This window comes from Pongo abelii, chromosome 5, assembly GCF_028885655.2.
Source record: "Pongo abelii isolate AG06213 chromosome 5, NHGRI_mPonAbe1-v2.0_pri, whole genome shotgun sequence".
NCBI classification, from domain to species: domain Eukaryota; kingdom Metazoa; phylum Chordata; class Mammalia; order Primates; family Hominidae; genus Pongo; species Pongo abelii.
In genome coordinates this window covers 156,970,443-156,994,858 of record NC_071990.2, presented here as the reverse complement: position 1 = coordinate 156,994,858, position 24,416 = coordinate 156,970,443, and the positions used below count along the sequence as shown (strand labels likewise).

The window sequence follows — 24,416 nt, the reverse complement described above, 5'->3', positions numbered from 1 at the left end:
GCAGTATGAGAAGCAGCACGTGACAGAGCAATTACTAAACTAGAAAGCCCGATGCAGACACCTTAGCAGTATCTGATAATGGTCAGATCAAAAATCAGCAGAGAAGGAAAGAACTAAGTAAATGCATGGATATTTGGTTAACTATTATGAAAAAAATTGTCTCTGTAAGTTCTATTTGGGTCTTTGGATCTTCTCTTTCTGTTCTCGTTATGTTCATGCCTTCCTTGGCATTTTTGTATGTATGTATGATATTTAAAGTAGATGTTTTGGCCAGGCGTGCTGGCTCACACCTGTAATCTCAACACTTTGGGAGGCTAAGGTGGGAGGATTGCTTGAGCCCAGAGTTCGAGACCAGCCTGGGTAACATAGCTCCCTATGTTACCTTGTTTCTACAAAAAATAAATAAAAAATTAGCCAGGTCCAGTGCTGCATGCCTGTGGTCTCGGCTACTCAGGAGGCTGAGGTGGGAGGATCACCTGAGCCCAGGAGATCAAATTGCAGTGAGCCGTGATCATGTCACTGCACTCTAGCCTGGGTGACAGAGTAAGACCCTGTCTCAAAAAATTGAACAAATAAATAAAGTAGCTGTTTTAAGATCCTTGCCTGCTAATTTCATTACCTCTATCATTTCTGTACTCTTTTAGTGATTGATTTCCCCTTCCTTGCTATAGGTTGCATTTTTCTGTTTCTTTGAAAGCCTGGTAATTTCTGACAAAACATCAGGTATTGTGAGAGTTTTGTTTTTTTTAATGCTGATGAGGGCTGGATTTTGTGGTATTGGGTTGAGTGCTGGGTTTGTTGTGACACACAGATAAGATTGCTTGAGGCTTTTATTGTTCTGGTGGATCCAGGGTAGCTTTTAATTTGGGGCTAGTTGAGCCCCAGTACTATGTCATGACTTTTCTGAGGAAGGCACCTAACTAGGCCCTGCATGTTTCAGGGCCTCTTGAGCCATGTGAGCCCCAGTTGCTCCTGCCTTCCCCTGGTTCTAGTTGAGGCTTCCAAGCCTCAGGCAACTGCAGATCAGTGCTCAGCAGGGGACTTGGGGGGCCCTTTTGCTACCTCAGGAGCTCTGCCTCACATTCTGTCTCCCTCTCCTGTTCCTGTCTCCCCCACCCCCTGCTCCTGCACACGTGTGAGCACCGCGTGTGTGTGTTTTCCGTATTTCTGGTAGTCTGCCCCACAAATTCTGCCTGCTGAGGCCTCCCAGATCTCAAGCTCTGGCTCCCTGAGCCCAGGAGACCTCTAGGCTCAGTTTGAGCTGCCCCCTGCCTCTGCTGCAGCCTGAGAAGGGCCTCCAGTCCTCTGCAGGCCGGGCATCTAAGGCTCGTCTCCTTTCCATTTCAGTGATGACAGTCCTGCTCTGCCTGTTGTCCTGTTTATGCTAACTCTTGTTTCCTATGACTTATTCAGCTTTATAGTTGTTTCAGAACAAAACTTTTTAATGCCAGAATTTGTTTGAAATCGATAGACTCTACTACTACATAAGCTTAATTCTTTAAATGCCTTCCTCTCAGATAATTTGAGTGTATCATAAGAATTTCATTTCTTAGATCTATCCCTCTGTTTTTATCCTTGATTCTGTTTAGGGGAATCATTTCCAACAAGGGCGCTTTTGCCTTATCTGCTCCTCAGGGGCATTTGGCAATGTCTGACGTATGTTTGATTGTCACACCTGGGAGGGGGCTCTGGTCTCTAGTGGATAGAAGGTTAGGGATGCTGAGAAGCATTCTTCAGTGCACAGCAGAGCCTCCCACAGCGAAGAACCACCCAACATTAATTAGCCCAAGATGTCAGTCATGCCAAGGTTGAAAAATTTTCCTTTAGATGATTTGGCCATAAAATCTTTCTCTCAGGAGTCTTGGAACTTCCCATCATAAAAATGTAGGACCCTTTCGTGTTTGTTAGGAACCCTGAGATGATATCACCACTTTTCTTAAGGTCTTTGCCATTTCCTCTTCATGAACCTGCTAATTCTCTTGGGTTGGTTTGAATTGGGCCCATGCTGAGTTTTCTTTGTCGTTTTTCTCAACCTTTGGATATGTTGGTTCTGACAGAAACCATTCTTGTTTCCTCTGCACTTATACAGATTCTGACACCAGATGTGTGGGTTTTTTCCACACCAAGCAATCTCCAATTATCCAAACACCAGCTGAGTATCCTGCAGTTTCATTCAATTCCGACACTGTCCACATGTTTTTAGTGTTAGATCCCACAAGTTAAGGGCCAAGTCCCACAAGACTGCGCCTCACTTCAGATGACAGTCACAAATCTGGGCCTCTAGGAGTTCTGAGCGACCAGCTATAAAATAAATCAGAGGTTGTTTCCATGTCCCCCTCCTCAGATTGAATCATTTGTCAGAATGGCTCAAAAACTCAGGGAAACACTTTACCTGCGCTTGAGTAATGGGTAATCAATTGGTCTCAGTGACCAGCCCCATCTTGAGCTACCTAGAGGCTTCATCCTAAGTTATCTCATTACTGTAAACTCTGGGGGACTTGTGAATTTAAAGCAAGACATGCCTATCACTCAGGAAATTTCAAGGGCTTTAGGAACCAGGGACAAAGTCCAAATGTATTTCTTATTATACCACATCTGTGGATTTATTTTTCTCAGCCAACATGATTATTTTGGTATTTCTGCTCTTGAATAACACAATAGAGATACAAAATACTATGTACTCTATCTGTGTGGGGGGAAACACAAAGAAACAGAGGCTTGAGGTAGAGTAATATTTTCAGTGACTCAGCATGTCAGTTGTGGTTATTAATAATAGTGTTGCTTCGACTTCCCCATATGCAATTCTTTTTCTTTAACAAAAAAAAGTTGATTTTAGTTCAATTTTAGCCTGAATATTGAGAAGAGTTTATATGGAGTCTATAATTTATGGAATGCCTTAGAAGTCTAGGTAACACTGGTCCTCTGATTTTCACATTTTGCAAGTGAAAGTTTCAGTGGGAGAATATATACTATATTAGTCCATTCTTTTTTTTTTTTTTTTTTTGAGACCAAGTCTTGCCCTGTCACCCAGGCTGGAGTGCAGTGGCCCGATCTTGCTCACTGCAAGCCGCGCCTCCCGGGGTTCATGCCATTCAACTGCCTCAGCCTCCCGAGTAGCTGGGACTACAGGCGCCCGCCACCACGCCTGGCTAATTTTTTGTATTTTTTTAGTAGAGACGTGGTTTCACTGTGTTAGCCAGGATGGTCTAGATCTCCTGACCTCATGATCCACCCGCCTTGACCTCCCAAAGTGCTGGGATTATAGGCGTGAGCCACCACACCCGGCCCCTATATTAGTCCATTCTATGCACTGCTATAAAGAGATACCTGAGACTGGGAAATTTATTTTAAAAAAAAAGGTTTAATTGGCTCACGTTTCTACAGCTCTACAGGAAGCATGGCTGGGGAAGCCTCAGGAAACTTATAATCATGGCAGAAGGCGAAGGGGAAGCAGGCACGGTTTATGTGTCTGGAGCAGTAGGAAGAGAGAGAGAGGGGAGGTGCTACACACTTTACAACAACCAGTTCTCATGAGAACTCACTCACTGTCGTGCAAGAGGGAAATCTGCCCCCTTGATCCAATCACCTTTCACCAGGCCCCTCCTCCAACGTTGGGGATTACAATTTGACGAGATTTGGGCGGGGACACTAATTCGCACCATTTCATGTAGCAGCATTTTCTTCTATGCCATTTGCTCTTGACATGGCTGTCTATGTAATTTTGTATTTTAGCCACAGAAAGCTCTTTTTAACATTTACTTTGATTGGCTTTGTGAATTACGAAACAGAAATAAATGAGCACCGTCGTCTTATTCCTGTCTCTAGCACTATAGGATCTAAATGTAAGAATTCAGCTCATATGCATTAAGGGACATATAGACTATATAAAGTTCCAGCTCATAAAATATAATCAGACTGTTAAGCAGTAAGTGAGAACTAATCCCATCTAACCTCATTTTATTAATATAAATGATGAACTGAGGCTCAAAAGGGTTTAATGCCTTCCAGAAGGTCATGGAGTAGTTACAGGGAAGGCTGAACTTGAGTACAGGTAGTGTGTTTTCTGCTAAAGTCATGATGTGCAAGTTCTCTGTTGCTGGCCCTGTGTTCTTTTCTTTCTGGGTCCAGCATCAGCCTCTTTTTCTCCTACCATCTCCAGAAGACCCTGGCTGTTTATGGGCGCATCCCAAGCAGGGAGGGAGTCACCCTCTCCATTAATTACATTACATAGTCCTCATTGTCCCTGATATATGGCTGTGTAGCTTCTCAAGTGTAAGCCTAATTTTTCTCCTTGTACTTAAAATTATTTTAGATTAATAAGAAAAAAAAACCCCACTGTCCTTGTAAATTCTTTGACCCCTCGTTTTTCTCATACTCTATCAAAATGCTTTTTAAAAGCTCAAGGGCTAGAGGTTTCCTTTTAAAGAAAAATTAACTAGTTTGGTTTCCTGACCTTTTGTTGCTAAAATCATCTATCTTGTAATGGATGTTGAATTTTTATAGCTTTCCCAATAGTATATCTATCACAGAAACAGTAATGTATATTTGAAGTTGATAGACCATTTCAGTTTTATGCTAGCTTTGAATGAAATCTTTTGTAGAGCTTTCTGGTCTGTGATTTGAATTTTTCCTTAATGAGGTAGGGGCAGCTATGTGTGCTGCTTTTTCCTAAATTGAAATATATGATTCGCATGTTTTCTTCTCTACAGCCTGGGGATATATGCTACAAAGACTGAATTGAATGGGTCAGGTTAATGGATTGGGACACATATTCCCCTGACGTTTCTGGATGTGTTTTAAGTGAAATATACTTAAATATTTAAATAAGATCTTTTTTGAATTGTGCCAGTTGGATATTAAAATTTGCAATGCATTTTGAATTTTTGAATTTTCTGCCAGTAGTAAGATTAAGCTCCTTTTTTACTTTATGAAGAACTAGAAATATTTTTGACCACTTGATCCATAAGCTTATTCTTTAACTTAAATCTCTACTTCTGTCATTTTTTGTAGCTGTATGAGAGTATATGTGTCTTGGTTTTACATTTTAGTAAGAAAGATTATATTTTGTCTTACATGCTATAGTAACTCATCACTTATCTTGAGTACGGCATCCCAATAATTTCAACTCTCCAAACAGACAAGAGCCAGACAGTTTAAAATAAAAAGGTCAGCGGGAAGGGGTATGAGATGAAAGGTTGGCTTTGTGTACAATCTATAACTTTTTTGCCCATAGGAAGTTTCTTCCATATCTCACACAGAACCTATTTTTTTAATCTTCCTTAAGGCAAAGCTCTAATAAGGTAAATTATATGGTTTTCATGTCCACAGCAGGCTACAAGCAGCAAAGGAAAAGAAGTGATTAGACTATGTGTGTGCATTGCAGTGAAGCGGGAAAGAGCAAACCCAACAGCTGCAAACCAGCTCAGAAAGCACTGTGTCTTTTACTGTTGAGCAGTGGGGCCCCCTGCCTGCCTACCTAGCCCCAGGATCCAGTAATCATTGGTGTTTGTAATGTTGCCCCTGAATCATTCAGAAGAGGGTTAGAATGTCGTTTGAGGTCTTAAGAACACAGAGAAGCAAGACACATTTTAGAAACATAAGCATCCCTAAATTTTTTCGCCCGCCACTCAGCCCTGTTCAATTTTAATATATTGCCATATTTTTTATATCTTATTTAAAGAAATAAAATATTGTTGATATGTTTGGAGCCCTCTTCTATCCCCTTTGTTTCCCTCCTATGAGTTGTACTATCTTAAACTTCATCGTTATTTCCATACATATTTTATCCTTGCACTGCAGATAAATACACCACACACACACACACACACACACACTCACACTCAGAGAGAGAGAGAGTAAATGATAGGAGTAATCTTTTCAAGATTTTATACAAATAGCATTCTACTGTACAAATTTTCTGTGACTTGATTATTTTTTATTCCATTTTGGGATTCAATCTCATATTCCATTATCAAAATTATCACAGTTTATTTTTTCTTTCACCTGTTGATTTTTATTATTTTTTTCATTTCTTGACATTACACATAATACCATAATGAACATTTTTATACCTGTCGCCTGTGTAAGTATGTATGCTGTGCTCTAGGATATGTTCTTAGAGACCTAGAGGGTCATGAGGTTTTACACAGCTTCAGCTCTACTGTATATTGCCAAATTATGCTACAAATGCTTGTACAGATTTCCTCTCTCACTAGCAGTATCTGAAAGTTCCTGTAGCTGCAGATATTCTCCAATATCAGGTTCTGTTAGGTTTTTTTAAAAAATTGTTCATTTCATGTGTATGAAATTATATCTAAGGTTCTAATTTGCATATTCCTACTTTGTACTGTGGTGGAGCATAGTTTATATTATGGTTTATTTGGATTTCTCTTATGTGAGTTGCCTTATATATTCTATTAGCTATTTATCTTATGATTATTGATGTATAGGAATTTCATCTGTATTCTGAACACTATAAGTTTCAAATACTTTCTCTTAGTCTGTGACTTATAAACATTTATAATGTTTTATTATACAGAAATTAAAAATTTTAATAAAGTACAGTAGTTTTTGTTGTTGTTGTTGTTATTGAGGAGGGCGTCTTGCTGTGTTTCCCAGGCTGGTCTTGAACTTCTGGCCTCTGGCAGTCCTTGTGTTTTGGCTTCTCAAAGCGCTGGAATTACAGGCATGAGCCACTCTTCCAGCCAAGAGCAAAAAAAAAAAAAACACACACACACATATATATATATTTTGTCCCCAAAGCAGAGCTATATAAGAAAAGATATACATACATACACATACATATATTTTAGAAAGATGTATATACATATATATATGTCTGTGTGTGTGTGTGTGTGTGTGTGTGTGTGTGTGTGTGTCTGTCTTTTCTTATATAGCCCTGCTTTTGCATCTTTAGGAAATTCTTCCCTACCATGGAAGTCATAGATATTTACTTATAAAAATTTTAAAGTTTTGCTTTTCACTTATTGTTAATTTACTTAGAGTTTATTTTTGGTTATGGCATGAGATAAGGACCTACTGTTTTCTCCTATGGATATCTAATTATACCGGTGTCACTTATTGAATGATTCTTCCTTTTCTATTAGCAGTTGCTACATCGCATCTATCATGTGTTAAATATCTGCATGTGCTTGGGTCTGTTTCTAAGGCATTTGTTTTATTGATCTGTCTGGGCTTGCATCAATTTTGATGTCTGGTAGGGTGAGCTCCCCTATCATTGTTGGTATTCTTCAGGAGCGTCCTAGCCATTCTTGGCCTTATATAAATTTTACATGGAATTTAATTTTAAATATATATATAATACATATGGACATTAATTTTTAAAATCCTGTTGGACTTTTAATTGAAATTGCATTGCATTTATGAATTAATTTAAATATACCTAATTAATTTTAAAACAAAAATGTTTGAGTGCTTAAAAGAATAAATTACTAGGTTTTTACAAAAATTATTTGTCAAGAACAGCCAATTCCCCAAGGGTTCTGAATACTCAAGGTTTTATTAAGTGAATTTGAAAAGCATTTCACCATTTAAAATGTTCATTCATATATTGGGGTGATTCAGAAAATTAAGTGTTTAAGCATCTTTCATTTTTCATTATGCTTGCTAATTTCTTCATCAAGTATTTATCAATTGCTTGTTTTGTGTAGGATCTTCTGCTATAGAATATAACAGTGGTTCGAAAATCCCAACAGCCATTGGTGGAGCAAATGTTCTTATTTTTGTGGTGCATTATATATGACATAATTCACACTTCTTAGGTGTACCTCAGTTGATGTTGGAGGAAAATATTCCCCATGTTTGCTGTGTGTCATGTGTCAGCCCACCCTTTTCAAATTTGCCTCAAAAAGTCCACCTAGTGTTCAGAAATAATGGAATGTTGACTCTTTTTCATCTAATCAGGCTGGACTAATTATTTGCTAAAATTCATTTTTGTCTCTAGAGACTTGCAGCCAATACAGGAAGCAAACAGCGTAGTCGCCTCTCTGTTATGGCTCAGTACCTCTGCAATGTTCGACACATCTTTACAATTCCAGGACGAGCTTTTGTCCCCAAACCAGAGGTAAGTTTCGGCTTATTTGTTGTAGTATATCAGAATTAGGACGTTTGTTCCCCTGAGGATGTGTCATAGGAAATAACCTCTAGGATCTAACCTTTGTTTATGTGCAAACTGACACTGTACTTCTCCTGAATAAGAACCACAAAAATCATAATATGAATAGCTAGTTCTTACTATAATTGTTCTCCTTAGATAGGGTGACTAAATGTTTAGGTTCATGCATGTTACCCTGGTGGCAGTATCATTCATCATCTATGTCTTCATGATGTTACTCTTAAAGTATCCCTGTATGGAAGATAAGTTACACGGTCACCCAATATTTAAAAGAAATAAAATACTTTAGTGATTTCTGTTAGAGACCTCTAACTAAAGCTACATCAAACATTATTTACTTAACACTTTTTTGGGAGACCTTATTATGGTAGTGTTATTTGTGGTAAATCATCTGTGGAAAAAACAGTTGGATATTAAACTAGACTTTGACTATCATATGCTAGTTATGTGAGTAAGTGCTAGTTACAGAAACAGTTTCTCTGCCAAAAATTAAAATTAAAAAAACTGGTGTCTATTTTAGCAAAACCACTGCTTGGTGAGTTACTACAAGATGTGTACTATTAAAAACTCGTCTTTTTCTTCAGTGAATGTACATTGAGCATTTACTGCTTGAAAATGGGTTGGGTAGCAAGGGGAGTCAACAGGGATATGAACCTAATCTGATACAGAGTCTGCCTTCAGGGAGTTCACAGCCTCATGAGGAATAGAAATTTCTCACTGGTCCCTAAAACTCTCAAATATGAGGTCTTGCAGAGTTTCCCTTGCATCATGTATCCTTCATAAATAACAAGAGATAGCATGGAAAACAATGCATTATGTGACTATAGATTTAGATTTAGATTCTAGATTTAGAATGGAGACCCTAACCAAAAGTGTTAGATCTACTTGTCTGTCTTGAAGACGCCTAAGCGATCTCCATGCTCTTTGCTGCCACCTTCATACTTCTTTGCCATTTGGCCAGTTAGCTGAGCGTTCAGGTGACTAGGAAGTCAGGCCATCTTCCACTTATGTAACAGACATAATTGTCAGCTTTTTCAAAATCGAGCTCAGGGAGCTTGCTCTCGGTGCCACCTCCCTTCAGCATCTCAGACTTCAGAGACATTGCGAATGACTTCTCCCAGAATAATTAGATCCAAGACAGAATTTGATGACTGGAGATATCTTATAGGTTATCTTTAAATTTAAAACATTTGTGCTTTCAGGGACTTTCTCTCCTAGTACAGGTGGCCATTATAATGAAAAAAACAAAAAACAAAAAATAAAAAACCAGTGACCATGTAGCTTGCTTTCTTCTTGTCATGCACATGTGTGTTCATAGAACATTTTAAATAGCATAAGACTCATTATATCAGAAACCAAGATTCTTACTCATAGGCCTCTACAGTTACGGTTATGACCATTATCCAGAATCTCCAGGCTATTTAAGTTTTACTAACGGGTTCTTAGGGTAGATATTAGAATATTTTTAGTGGAAGCTTTCTAACTCTGTTTTAGTTACCTCGTTGAGATTATTTGATGGTGTTTCGAAGTTATTATCCACTTTATCTTTGATTTAGGGGTAAGGTACATATGTAGTTTATCAATTAAAATTTACCTTCTCTGGGATTAAGGCCACAAGAAAATATTTATTATTTGGAAAAAAGCTAGCTATGTCTTTGATTCCTTTTTTTATTGAGGGGTGTTTACATTTTGGCAAATTAAACATTTTCATAGCAATTTACTTCACATTTTTTATTATGTTGTAACTATTACATACAGGGGATTTATTTGTAATCCAGAAAAGCACTTATCAAGGACTTATAGGTGTGTACCACCGCACCGGCTAGTTTTTGTATTTTTTCGTAGAGACAGGATTTCGCCATATTGGCCAGGCCGGTCTTGAACTCATGGCCTCAAGTGACCTACCCGCTTCAGCCTCCCAAAGTGCCAGGATTACAGGCTAAATTTTAGTTGTAAAAGAATTCTCTGCTGCTCTGAAGTAGTTTTACCATATTAAGGCAAAGCAGAAATGTTCTGAAGAAAGCCAGAAAATATTTTGCTGATAGTTACATTGAGCAAATGTTTTAAAAATTCATTTTCTTGGGCCAGGCGTGGTGGCTCATGCCTGTAATCCCAGCACTTTGGGAGGCCGAGGCGGGTGGATCATGAGGTCAGGAGATCGAGACCATCCTGGCTAACATGGTGAAACCCCGTCTCTACTAAAAATACAAAAAATTAGCCGGGCATGGTGGCGGGCGCCTGTAGTCCCAGCTGCTCAGGAGGGTGAGGCAGGAGAATGTCATGAACCCGGGAGGCAGAGCTTGCAGTGAGCCGAGATCGCGCCACTGCACTCCAGCCTGGGTGACAGAGTGAGACTCCATCTCAAAAAAAAAAAAAAATTCATTTTCTCAAATAAGAAAGAGGAAGAGTTTTTACAGAGATGATAAACTAATTCAAGGCTAGTACTCTAACTAAACCTTCTGCATGCAAGAAGAGAAAGTCCTGGATGCACATAATTGCAACACAAGGTAAGATAAACTAAGTGCTAAAAGCAGAGATTGGGCAGATTCCTGGGTGGTTCAGAGAGGGAGATGAATGCTCAGAAGAAATTTACTAACATTCATTACTTATTCTCAATCAAAACTCCAAGAATCAGATATAGAGAATTTCTTTTGTGATACAGTGAGGGGCTTACTTACAACCACTTTTGGGATTTTTTCCTGTGAGAATCTGCTATCCCTTCTGTTTCTCCATCTTTTAACTAACTCAGTCAAGCTTTAATGGCAGAACTTTCACTACCATTGAACTATTACAGTCCTGTTCTGACTAGTTGAACTGAATTACTACTGAACTTTACTCTTACTAAGCTCTGTAGTGTAGTTCCCAAAATTTGAACCCAAAATACTTTGTCTGCAAAACAGACAACCTCTGAGGTTCTTAAAATTAGACTAATTAATTGGTCTACTTTAGTGTCTCTTAAACTATTAGAGTCTGTAGGATGTAGCTTTTAAGTTAGAATTTTTTTAATTTTGTGTTTTCATTTCACTGTTAATGAAATTATTTACATTTACAAGACAATGTCTTTTGCAATGCAAATTCAGAACTAAAATTGTTTTCATGACAGAATACAACCTGTTTCTTAAGTTTCTCAAGCTAGCTTTTCTCTATTAGCCTCTGTAGATCCCTGAGAATCCACATATTTCTGGGGTTCTGCGCTTAATCTTTTTTTCAGCTACTCTGCACATTTCTCAAGTTTGGGAAATACTGAGCTATTAGCTAGATCCTCAAAATTCTGTCTTTTTTTTTTTATGAATTATGGTGATAGGCTTCATAATCTAACATAGTTCGTAAGGAGTGGACAGGCTTTTTAGTTCTCAACACTTTTTTTTTTTTTTTTTTTTTTTTGAGACAGAGTCTCACTCTGTCACCCAGGGTGGAGTGCAATGGCACAATCTCGGCTCACTGCAACCTCCACCTTCTGGGTTCAAATGATTCTCCTGCCTCAGCCTTCCGAGTAGCTGGGATTACAGGCACCTGCCATCATGCCCGGCTAATTTTTGTATTTTTAGTAGAGACGAGGTTTCACCATGTTGGCCAAGCTGGTCTCGAACTCCTGACCTCAGGTGATCCATCCGCCTCGGCCTCCCAAAGTGCTGGGATTACAGGCGTCAGCCACCACGCCCAGCCAGTTCTCAACACTATTCTCTACACTGACTTAGTAGAAAAATCATTTAGTTATATTATGAGAGTTGTAACGGGTTCTTTTTTATTGACACTGGTAGAGGCAGTAGACTTCCAAGTAAGCTAGACCTACTGGAATTCCAGTACTGCTAGTTTTGAGAACTTGGTCAGGTTAATAGGCTGAGTTTACTACATCCAGATTTGGCCAATAATAACGCCCTTGAAAGACATTTGTGAGGAATAGAAATAATCAATGCAGAGTGCCTAATATGAGTATCTGGCAGTGAATGCTGCCAGTCAAAGTAGTTGTTGTTGTTATGATATAAACAAATATTTATGGACTAAGTTGTAGTATTCTGATATAAAAGTAAGGATTATAATTTTTAAGCTATATATAGAATTTATATTTAATTTTACCTATTTGGAAGTGTGGTATATAGAACAAGTTACCCTCAAACATGGTACAAATTTAAAGCATAAATAGTGTCCATTACATTGTAGATGAATTAATGATATATCCATGACATATAAAGAAAAGATTGGGACTTGAGGCACCCACTCTTGATCTTTGAAGAGCATTTTAGAGGCTTCCAACCCTGCTTGTTCACAGCTGTTGAGGCCTTGACCTCTGTGGGAGATAGTCTTGAGTTTGGTGGGTGGATGGGTCCACAGAAGAGACAACTGTTTTTCATGCTTTTGTGTTTTTTGAAATCTGACATCGAGGATGTTATTTCTGCTGTATATATTTACCTTGTATTCAAGAATCATTTTGATATAAGGTCAGAGCACTAGTATTTTCCTGCTTAACTAAGATTCTTCTGTCTTTGGTTTGTATTGTCCTCCTAGAATCAGATTGAGATGGGATTTTCATAAAGGCGATGTATTGACAAGGGCCCTCAGGAGAAGGGGCATGAGGTAGCGGGAAAGGGCAGGGGAAGAGCTAAGTAAGCATATTGTTCCTCCTGGAGGAGCTTCAGCCTAGAACCACGGCAGGAGGAGAAGCTGTGTAGCACAAATTGCCCCACGCGTCTGTGTTCCCTTGAGGCAAGGCACAGGCTTATTGGAACCTGTGCCAGCCAGTCTTTGCAGGGAGCAGTGGGGCAGTCACTTCCCAGTAGATGCAGCTCCATCTCTGGGAGCCATTAGCACCCATCAGTGCCAGCAGCTGGGGGATGGCTGCCCTGGCCCAGTGGAAGGAGCTTGGCCAAGACACAGCATCCTGTCTAGCTTCCTACCAGTAGACAAAGCTGTAAGATTACTTACATGGCCACCTCTCTGCCGCGGTTGCTTGGAAGTTCTAAACTAAGTTTCATGTTTAATTGCTTTAGCATGCTTCAACCAGGAACATTTAATAGCATTTTTTCTCTCTTCTTTTGGTTTGTAACTTTAGTCTTTCATCTTTATCAGTTGTTTTTATACTTATTATACCTGCAATTTTATAAGTTGCCTCAAATTCTTTTTTAAAGCCCTTGAGTCCAAAATAAAAATAAATATAAACCAAAAGCCATTTTTATAATTAAAGTAGTACCAGAGTCATCCTCCTTAAAAATCAGGTAAAATACGTGTTGAATAGCGATAAGAGTATTTGCTATTACAATTTTAATTCAGTACTAGGCATGCTTCCATAAACTGCTCAAGAATAAATGGTAAGTATTCTAAATCCAAGGAGGGAAAAAACAAAATTGCATTTTTGCAGACAATACTTTTATGTATGTGTAAAATGCAATGAAATTAATACAAAAGTAACTGGAGATAATGATAATAATGTGATAGTGTTCTGCAGAATTATAGGCTAGGCTAAAAATCCTCAAAAGTCAAGTAAGTTAGTATTTGCTAAAGTCATGTAGCTGACAATATAGTGGTGAAAGACATATGAGAAAACATTGTCCACGTTCAAAACTGAACTTCTGTCTAACTACCCTAGGCCTGCCCTCCCCGTACCTCTTATTCACTATGCTGACTAATGACATCATCCTCCCAGGTCATCCAAGCCTAAACCTTGGAGGTCATCTTAAGCACCACCTCCCCAGACCTTTACAACTGCTGACCCTCAGAACTAGTCAGTCGTTAACCAGCTTCTGACATTACCTAAATTTCTCCCAAACCCATCCCAATTTTGTACCCAATTCTTCTGACTTAATTTAAGTCTATCATTTTTGTCAGAATTACTAGATGAATTCTTCAGTCATATGTATAGATATACACATGCTCCATAGGTTAAAAAAAATAAGTATGATATTTTTGGTCTTTTGGGTTTTGTTTTGGTAACTTTTTATCAAACAAAAATGAATAAGTATATTTGATAAATTAGACTATGATTTCTCAAACTCAGAACTGTTGACATTTGGGGCCAGATAATTCTTTGTTGCCAGAGTCTGTCCTGTGCAATGTAAGATACATAAAGGCATCCCTGGCCTCCTCCTACTAGATTCCAGTAGCACTACCTCAGTTGAGATAACCAAAAAAGTATCCCAGCATTGCCAAATGTTCCCTGCAGGCTAAACTCACCCCACTGGAAAGCCACTGGATTAGACTAAGAACCACTGAGTAGCACTAGTCATATGCTTTCTGTGCACCAGCTGCTTTCTATGTATCATCTCATTTAATCCCCACAAGAACTCTGTGGGTAGATGCCATTCTTATCCTCATTTCATATGAGCAAACCAAGACCTTAGTTAAGTAATGCATACTGTGTAACCATGCACCCACACCAAGACTTGCACCCAGGTGGTTTGACTCCAGAACCTGGTTCCTTCAGGTTGGAACCATCTCCCCACTTACTAGTTGTGTGACCTTGGGCAAGTTAGGGAACTTATGTCACCTCTGTCTCCCTCAGTGTCCTGTAAGATTCTAAGAATAGTGCCTACCTGGTAGAGTTGTTAGGTTTAAGCCAGTAGGCAAAGGATTTAGACCAGGACTGGCATGTGTTAGGAAGCACTTGCCATGACATGTCACTGAGAATGCAGAGGTAAAAGTGACACCACACCTCCCAGTCTAGTTGGAGATGCAATCATGTAAACTCATAATTTCATGACTTCTTAAATAGAGCGTTTTTACACAGTACACATTACTTAAGTCTTGGTGTGCTCATGTGAGCTATTGTGAGGATTAAATGAGAGCATTTATTAAATTCATAGTTCGTTAAATAGAGCATTTTCTGCGAGCACAGATGTGGGCTTGAACTTCTAGGCTGTCAGGATTGAGTTTACAGGAGAGATCCATGTGAATCCTGAAGGGTGAGCAGGAGCTTTGGTAGTGAGGGAGTGAGGCTGGGAGGAGTGCAGGTGGAGGAATGAATGCAGCGGGATAGGAATTCCTGTAGGAATAGAGAGACTCCACATCATTTATTGCAGGATTGCCACTTCCAAACAATACATTGGGCCATTATTTCATATAAAATGGCTGGTTTTCTGAGAGTTTGAAACATTCCTGTTTCTACTTAGGAAGAAAATACTCCAGAGCTAAATAAAAATTATTTTTGAAGTATATATAGAATGATATAGCAGATATAAAGAGAACTTTTACTGTAGGACTAAAGGCTACATAGACTATAAACCCAGCCACATTCAGCAAAGTGAGAGAACTATTAACGGGGTCAAAGCAGTTCTAGCACATTAATTTGCATGAAATCATTCTTTGTGTCAGAATTCTTTTTAATGTGACACTTGTGTATAAAATAACATTTTGACCACTCAAAAGGAATACATACTTTAAACAATCATTTAACCTGCAAAATGATCCCCTTCCTAATTCCCGTATGTGATAATACCTTTTCGTTTTAGCTATTCCATTAATAGCTAATGACATTGTTGCAGAAGAGACTGTCTACCTAGTCAAATAGGTATAAGATATGTTAGTCTATTTCTGTATGCACAAATTAAAGTCATTTACTTACATAAAAGATATTCTTCCCATTTCCTGAGTTATTAATGTACAAAGAAATAGTCTTTTTTCCCCTTTACCATTGAATCATTGACAATGACTAAGCTTCAATTAACAAACAAATTGTTAGAAACAATAGTGGGCAATGTTTCCTACATTTTTATTTACTTGCTAAAATATTTGAATCACATACCATAATTTATATTTTAAAAGCATTCTTTAAAATATATTTTGACATTCATTAATTGAAACAGCTTATTTGTAAGAATGTTTTTGTTAACATGAATGAAATTTGAGAGAAGAAGTGACAACTTAAAGGTAACTTTTATCATCCAAATATGAATAAATGAGAGAGTAAGTGGGATGATAGTAAATCCAGAATGTTATAGGATAAATGAACTTAATCTGTGGAGAATCCTCTTGCTAGAAGCAGAAGAAGGGAGTTCTTAAACATTTTAAAACAAACTTTTGTTCTTATCACTTAGCTTGTACTTAATGCTTTAAGAGTCCTAGAGATTTTAGTTTGGTTTGGCTTTGCTTTACTGTGGTAGCATTTACCAATTTCTTCAGTTCTGCCTAATCTTAGTTTGCATATAATATTGTCAGCTCTTACAAATATATGTAGATAGTTTTCTAAAATGAAAAAGAAATGGGCTGGTCACAGGAGGTGGGGACTTGGGATGGATGGTTTTAGCAGCATCTGAATGGAGTAGGCAGCTCTTGTATTCCTAATGTACTTTCACACACTGTAGCTTTAAAACAGAAGCAAGTTGCTGTGTTGTTGCCAACCAGATAGCAAAGTGGATAATATTCTTGGTTAACACCAGGGCAAGGTACTTTTTATACTTGGCATTTTAGTTCTTTTATAAAATCCAGTTTGAAAGGTGTATCAGCAAATTATCTTAAAAAAGAAAAAGAGCTATCAATTAATTGCCTTATGAATGTAATCAGAACCTCTTTCAATTATAAATCTTTAAGTAAAACATGGAAACAATAATGGAAATAATAAAGAACTCTTCAGACAGATGTAATTGTATATGATAGTTTTATTGGCATTTTAAACTACCTTGTTGTTGTTAAAGTATTTTACATTCTACTTTCTTTGTAGGGAAAGTTAAGCATAATTCTGATTTTTTTTTTAATCTAAAAGTCCCATTTGGCACCCAAAAGTTCCATTTCATATGCATTACTCAGTTATTTACACATAATCCTTCAGATTGTGTGTGGAATTGTTCTCGAGCTGTGTGTTAGAGATAGGCTGCTGCGTGGGTGGGTCGAGCCTAGCTTCTGGATTCCTTTTTATACAGGAGGTGCAGAAAATCATGCCAGAGATAAACAACAGCATTGCGGAAATGAATCCGATATAGATAGCTCCTCCAGGTTCATGTTTGTTGCTTTCTGGAACTGTCAGATCCAGAAAGTTTGCTATGATCTCCTTTGTGTACCATACTGTCGGGATTAAACTAGAGATTCCTGCAGACATGAAACAGACTCCTCCAGCAAAGGAAGCATGGCTCTTGGTTTCTCTGTCCCCTCCTAAGCGAGTACATTTCATTCCTACCGTGGAAGTGCAGATCCCCAAAGCAGACAGAACACACGCCAGGACCATGGTGGCTCTCGCAGCCTGCACGTGGATGGGGAGGGACAGAATGGAGTGTTTCAGGGCACAGCTGAACATCCCGGTGCTGTACCATGTGCAGTCCATCCAGAGCCCGTGCAGCTGCACAATGGCTGTTATGATGTTGGAGTCCACATCCACATTCACCTTCCAGTTGGGTAGCAGAGTGGCTGTGAGCACTCCAGAGACCCCAGATAAGGCCAGGATGAAAGCAAGGAGCTGGAGTCCTGCTGAGGCCATGATGTTACTGTTAAGTCTGTCCTCTTAGAAAATCCTGATGCTTAACAATGATGGCTGTCAGAATTCTATCTATTTCTGTGCAGTAGAGAACCAAATAACAAAGCCTAAGGAAAGAAGGCAAAACCAGGATTGAGGGAAAGAAAATAAGTAAACAAAAGGCTTCCCTTTAGAGTAGGAGCCAAGAACACACCTGAGTACCCCCCTTCTCCAGCCCCCAAGCAGATGAGGATGCTGTAGGCCGGAGGAGAAAAGCTCCCACCAGGCCTTGAAGACTGGTCTGAGTGATATGCATGGGTGGTGTTGATACAGGGCATAAAGAAAGCAGTTGCCCGCTTAATTCTTTTTAAAACTCAACATATGCTGAAACTGTAGCGTGGACAGGTACCTTGTTAGGAGATTTAGACATTTGAAATTCCAGCTATAGTATCTGATAAAGAATTTTAATAGCATTATAGGTTTTTCAAATGATTTTATTTTTTATTTTTATTTTTTTTTTTGAGACGGAGTCTCACTCTGTCACCCAGGCTGGAGTGCAGTGGCGCGATCTCGGCTCACTGCAAGCTCCGCCTCCCGGGTTCACGCCATTCTCCTGCCTCAGCCTCCCGAGTAGCTGGGACTACAGGCACCCGACACCATGCCCGGCTAATTTTCTTTTTTTTCTATTTTTAGTAGAGACGGGGTTTCACCATGTTAGCCAGGATGGTCTTGATCTGACCTCGTGATCCTCCCGCCTCGGCCTCCCGAAGTGCTGGGATTACAGGCGTGAGCCACCGTGCCCGGCCCAAATGATTTTATTTTTAATGAAAATACTCAGTAGGTAATAAGGAAGAAAATAAATTAAGGCCACCTTTTAAAGATGGTTTATAAATACATTTTAGAAAAGTATTTAAGAAGTGGCTTTCATAAACAGATCTTTATGACACACCCACAGTGCTAGGCACATAGCCCAAGTGAACCATTTGAGGAGGAAGGACAGCAGTGGAAAGAAATCTGAGTCACTGGCATGGTTATCCCTAAGTTCTAGTTAATACCTGTTTGCAAAATCCTGACTGAGGTTAGTACTTGTTTTACTTTATCCCTAAGTTCTAGTTAATACCTGTTTGCAAAATCCTGACTGAGGTTAGTACTTGTTTTACTTCAGGTGCCTGGTACTCAAAACAATTAAGCCACTGTTTTTTGTATATAAGAACGTGAGGTCCTTTCTAACTGGGACCAGAATCATTTCCTGGCCCAAATGAAGCCGGCTATTCTGAACAATTCAGAAGTAGTGATGGCAGATCTCAAAAATACATACCAGAAATAACCACATCATTAGTTGTATGTGAAAGGATACCAGAAATAAATTAACCCTTTATTTTCTTTGTTTGTTTTTAAGAGGAAGGAAAAGACTACACCTACTTTGTGGCTTGGCTGTGTTTTAAGAAACGAAAAGGTTTTCAATTCCATCTTTCTATGCCTGTTCCCCCATCTAGCCCATCTGGCACTGCTTACTGCATTATTTGAGAAAAATATAATGGTTTCTGAAATACTGCAGTACTGACTTTCTTTGTCATTCTGAATTAATTTTGAATGGTATGCTAAAGTGGCTCTATCGTGATTCATATGTATTTTACAAAAGGTGATACAGGCTCTTGAGTCAAAAACACCTGGGCCAGTTCTTCGCTTTATACCTCTCTGTGCCTCAGTATCCTCTTCTGGAAAATGGGGAGGATTGGAATACTTCTTTCATAGGGTTAAATACGTTAATACATTTTAAGGGCTTAGAACAATATTTAAGCCACAGAAAGTCCTCAGTAATTTAAAATTGACATTAGTATTTTTATTTCTTGTGTATTGTGACAATTGATGTTTAAAATTATTTGGATCTTTTCCCTTTTTCTCTTCCTTCCTTGGGCTGATTTATTTTCATAGAATCTTGGAGCTGAAAGAAACCTCAGACAGACAATCTCAAGCATCCTTGTTTTTTCAGATCAGGATGTTCAGATAGGATACCACCCCATGCCATACAGTCTTCAGCAGCCAACCTGCAGCATCCAGATCTCTCTCCACCCCTCCTACCTCACGGGGTCATCCCGCATCCTTTCCCCTTTTACCACAACACTTCCTGCTGAAATTCTTTCTCCCCCTGTGTGTTTCCCATGGGAACCAGGGAAAACACTACATCTGGAGGCAAAAAGCACCATTAACTGTCTACTTCACCCACTCCCCTCCCCACCAGGGGAAAAAAGGACTGTAGAGGATGTTAATAGGGCACATGGCTCAGCTTCTGATGACTCAGCAAGGAGATTGACGCCTGGCTTTGGTTAAATATTTGAAATAGTATTACTCCATTGCCTATATTTAAAGTACAAACTTTGCATAGCTACACACATTGATTCTCTAAGACGTTAGATCCTAGACTATCTGGATTGTGCTATTCTGTTTTTGTTCATAATCTGAAGATGTAAATCTTACCATTTTAGAAAAGGATTTCCCTAGGATTTTAAGTTCTTAAGAGTCAGACTTATCTGTAAACATCAGTGTGCCTAGGACTCGCCTGCTATCATACAGTTTGTTTCTTTTCTGTTTTCCAACCTTAGACCAAAATAGAACAAAAGTTAAAGTTTCTAGAAAAAAAAATCAAGCACATGTTTACAGTTTTATAATAGCTGTTTTCAAGTTTAGGTTTTAGCATTTCGGACTCCAGCCAGCTTGCTAAATTACTGCCTCTGGACCATTTTCAGCTTAAGGATTCTTCAAGTGTGGGGTTGCTGGAACATTTTCTAACAGCATCTGCTTGCTCACTTTTCTTTCTCTCTTTCTTTCTACTTTGACTGAATAACCTTTGTTGTCAATCTATGTTCAGCTTACCAATTATAATCCTTTTCTTCCCATTAACTGATACATTTTATAACTTTCAGTATATTTCAGACATGAAGACAGTTTGTTCATCATGATTAACAAGTACTGGCAGTGATCAATTACAGACAGCCAAAATCAGTGTAAACAATATGACATTGCATTTAATTAGCATAGTGCTTGCTTACTGTTGAATATTGGATTCAAATGCTTTTTTTTCTGCATAGAGAACTTATGTAGAAAGAATTTGTTCTCCAAATGAAGGTCACTTTCTGCTCATACAAATATATTGGTATTTTAGCTGCATTGCACTTTACCCTCCAGCCACAAGCATAATACCATGTGTGGCCTGTTCTTTCAAAATTTCTGTCTCGTAGAGAATAAAGACACACTTTGTTCCAGCGGCTGTGGTGGTGGTAGAGAAATACTGTGAAGGCAAGCAGAATCAGAGGGTAGGGGTTGCATATAAACACTTACATGGTCTACAGTGAAAACTCTCTCATGGTCGCAAAACACAGTGCACACGGAACAGAACCCAAGCACCTTCAGTTTGTGAACTATTCCCCAACAGAAAGTCTGTTGTAGATTTCACTAAAATGTAAAGTCAGCTTTCCAGACAAGATTTATTTATATCAAAAATAATATTTAAAAGCAGATTTACTACTTATAATTCAAACTAAATAATACCGAAAGACCTATTCTTAGATCTCTAAGCATTAAGACACGTTTTATTTACCATACCTTTTGTCAGTAGCCTTCACTGTCTTAACTCCTTCAGTCAGTTGTCTTCAAATTAACCTCAGTTAGTTATGGTGAAGAAAAACTATATACGTGAGGCTTATTTCAGAAATTCTGGATATGTTTATAAAGCTCCAATAAGTTAACTTGAAAAAAGCAAATAAAGGACAACGTAGAAATCTGAGAGGTAAAAACTGCTGATGGTGTTAGAAGATAAATACCAGGTTCTCCATCTCATTTTTTGAGACGTGGGAGAATTAAGAAAGGAGAGGCGGGGAAGGGAGGGAATTGTTGTTACAACAGGATTTGTTGAAACCTGAAAGCTAAAAATGCTTTTGTGTCACTGTGTACAGAGGAGGAATTATTTGGGTGCTCACAAGAAGGCCTTCTTTTCTTTTAATATAATGTTTTAGTCACATAGTTATAATTTATTTTTGAAATTTTCTCTATGTTGAAAGATATAATGTATTATTTTATGTCCTCAGTTCAAGAATGTGGTCTGAAATATTTTTAACTATGTCGTGCTTTGCAAATGAGAGTTGAGACTCCCTCTTTTCCCTGGTATTCTTGACTTATCTGGAACCTGAATTCATAAAATTGTTAACTTTCAAAATAATCATTCAGAAGAAAATTTTTTAACATATGTATTTTTTTCAATAAAAGAAAAAAGAAAACCCAGCAACAACTTTTGACTAGAATCTGATCACTAAACCTACAGGTATTTTTTTGTGTGTGGTGCCCTGAGTTTTCTTGTTATTGCTTCCACTTAGATTTGTGGAGTATAACTATAGAGATTCAGGAAGTGTTATGAATAAATTACCCAAAATGACGTGATGAGACACATCAGATAAGACTGTGATCAGATACTGAGGTTGTAGCCCATGAATAATGGTACAGATGGATTTCACTGCCATCCTTTTGGGTTCTCATTTTTTTCTTCCTCAATAAGTTTTATTCTACAAGCTATAAATTCATAGCCATTATACAGAAAGAAGATAATTTTATTATTGGATTTTTAAATTTAACAACTGTTAATAACCATGTTAGACTTTAATCATCTCTTTAAAAGTAGTAAATAAACAAACACATGTTTCAGTTATCTGGATTTTTTGGTTTTGTTTGTTTTAATCCTAAGTTTCGCATTTAGCCAGATACTCTTTCCTCTTTTCTAAATTTAACATCTGTGGGTTTGCTTTTCAGCCATAGTATTGATTACATGTTAAGTCTTACCTCTCTAAGTCATTGTAAGCTTTATGTGTACTGGCTTTGTTCTTTTATTTTATTTCATGGAAAATATAAACAATTCAATGCATAAATAAATACTGGAAGAAGTTGAGTTGAATTGCAGACCTTAATAGTCACAGCAGTGTCATTAGTGCTGCATCAGAAGACACCTCACCACAGCCCTCCAGCATCCTGGCTTGTTTTGCTGGTCGCCGTGGTTGTTAGTGCAGACATAAGCTTTGTGAGGCTGACTGATGGCAGGTGGAGTGACCCGGCTGCTCCCCACTCTAACCTCTAGCATAAGGAAGCTCGCTGAAGGATAAATGGGTTAAACATGCTTTAATGTACATTTCTATTCTCAAAACATTTTGATTATTTTTTTGCCTTGATGAAAACAATAATCCTATGAAATATCAATTGCCTGCTTTAGAAGGAAAACTTCTGAAATGGAAGCAACTTTCATTAGCTGTAGACCTTTAATGAAGGCAGAATTTCTTATATAAAAAAAGGAGCTAGGAAAGTAGAAGTGTAAATAGAAATATAGTTAATCAACATTATTATCTACTTCTGATGTGGACATTAAAGGGATATTAATCTTTTAAGTCCAGAGACTCTCCTAGGTAAGTCTTACGACCCGTCAGCTTAAATCTCTTGCCCGGCCCTCTCCCCTGAACTCCCAAGTTGTGTTTCTGTTTGCTGACTTGGCGTCACTGATGGATAGCTCAGACCTGTCATAGAACAAAACTGAATTCCTGACCATTCCCAAACTGTTCTCTCCACGGTTTTCCCAGGTTCATTAGTGGCAAATCCTTCCTTCCATTTGGCCGCCTGAGATCTTAAAAGTAATTCCTGATTCCATACCCAACATCCCTTGAGTCAACAAGTTGTTTTGTTTCTGACTTCAGACTAGAACAAGAACCTTCCACCTCTGAGCCCCTCTTCTGCTTCCACTGTAGCGCAAGACCTCTGAGATAGAAGTTCAGCCCCACAGGGCAAGCACTTCTCTCGGTTTTGTTCATCACTGATTCTCTTGTGCCGGGATCAGTGCCTGGCACATAGTAGGGATACAGTAAATATTTGCTCAATGAACGAATTCAGAAACTGACTTTAAGTATATAATGTTCAACTATAAATTGCACTTGAATGATTAAAAATATAATTTTATTTCTAAGCAGGACTAGAATTTTAAGTAATTTTGGAACTCTAGTTTGTCATCTTGCTAATAACATTATCTACCATTTATAACCTGCTTTCCATATGCCAGGTACTGTTTAAGGTGCTATAATACTTAATTCTCCAGACAAACCTACCAGATAAGAAGAATTTTATAGACAAGAAAACTGGCCGGGCATGGTGGCTCACACCTGTAATCCCAACACTTTGGGAGGCTGAGGCAGGCGGATCACCTGAGGTCAGGAATTCAAGAGCAGCCTGGCCAACATGGTGAAACCTTGTCTCTACTAAAAATACAAAAATTAGCCAGGCGTGGTGGCACACGCCATTAGCCCCAGCTACTCGGGAGGCTGAGGCAAGAGAATCGCTTGAACCCAGCAGACGGAAGTTGCATTGAGCCAAGATCATGTCATAGGACTCCAGCCTGGGTGACAGAGTGAGACTCCATCTCAAAAAAAAAAAAAAGAAAAGAAAACTAAGCTACAGAGAAGTAACTTTTGACTAAGGCCATAAAATGAGTAAATTGCAGGAATGGGGTTGAGTACCAAAACAGTGATTTTTGAAACCCTGACATACTACATAGCATTGCTCCACCTCTAATTAGAAAAGAGCATATTTGTAAGTCCTACCTCTCTTGGTAGTTTATAAGCTATGGAAACAAATTAACCCAGAAATCTCTGTAGCTTTACATATCAGCATTTACTTCTCAGTCCTGCAAAGTCCACTGTGGGTTGAGTGATTGCAGTCCATCTTTCTTCTTTAGAATGTTTTCATTTATCTTTAAGCAGAAATTACTTTAGCTTCCCTTAGTGTGTGGTGTTGCTTAGTGATGTTAATCTGGATGTTCAGGCAGGCTTTTATTGTCTTTCTGAAAGAATCAGTAATTTAACTGAGTATTTTGGAAATAAC

At 38.4% G+C, this 24,416-nt stretch overlaps 2 protein-coding genes across 4 annotated transcripts in view; one reads left to right on the top strand and one right to left on the bottom strand.

Annotated features, from left to right (window-relative positions):
- TFB1M (transcription factor B1, mitochondrial) overlaps positions 1–24,416 on the top strand; it is a 65,816-nt gene that overhangs the window by 20,930 nt on the left and 20,470 nt on the right. For all 3 annotated transcript variants that reach the window (XM_054556915.2, XM_054556913.2, NM_001133415.1), the window contains 1 exon segment: positions 7,964–8,083. In XM_054556915.2, the coding sequence (XP_054412890.2) occupies positions 7,964–8,083 (120 nt within the window).
- CLDN20 (claudin 20) lies at positions 16,705–17,638 on the bottom strand. Its single transcript, XM_024248034.3, has one exon. The coding sequence runs from the start codon at positions 17,532–17,534 to the stop codon at positions 16,875–16,877; it is 660 nt and encodes a 219-aa protein (XP_024103802.1). The 5' UTR covers positions 17,535–17,638; the 3' UTR covers positions 16,705–16,874.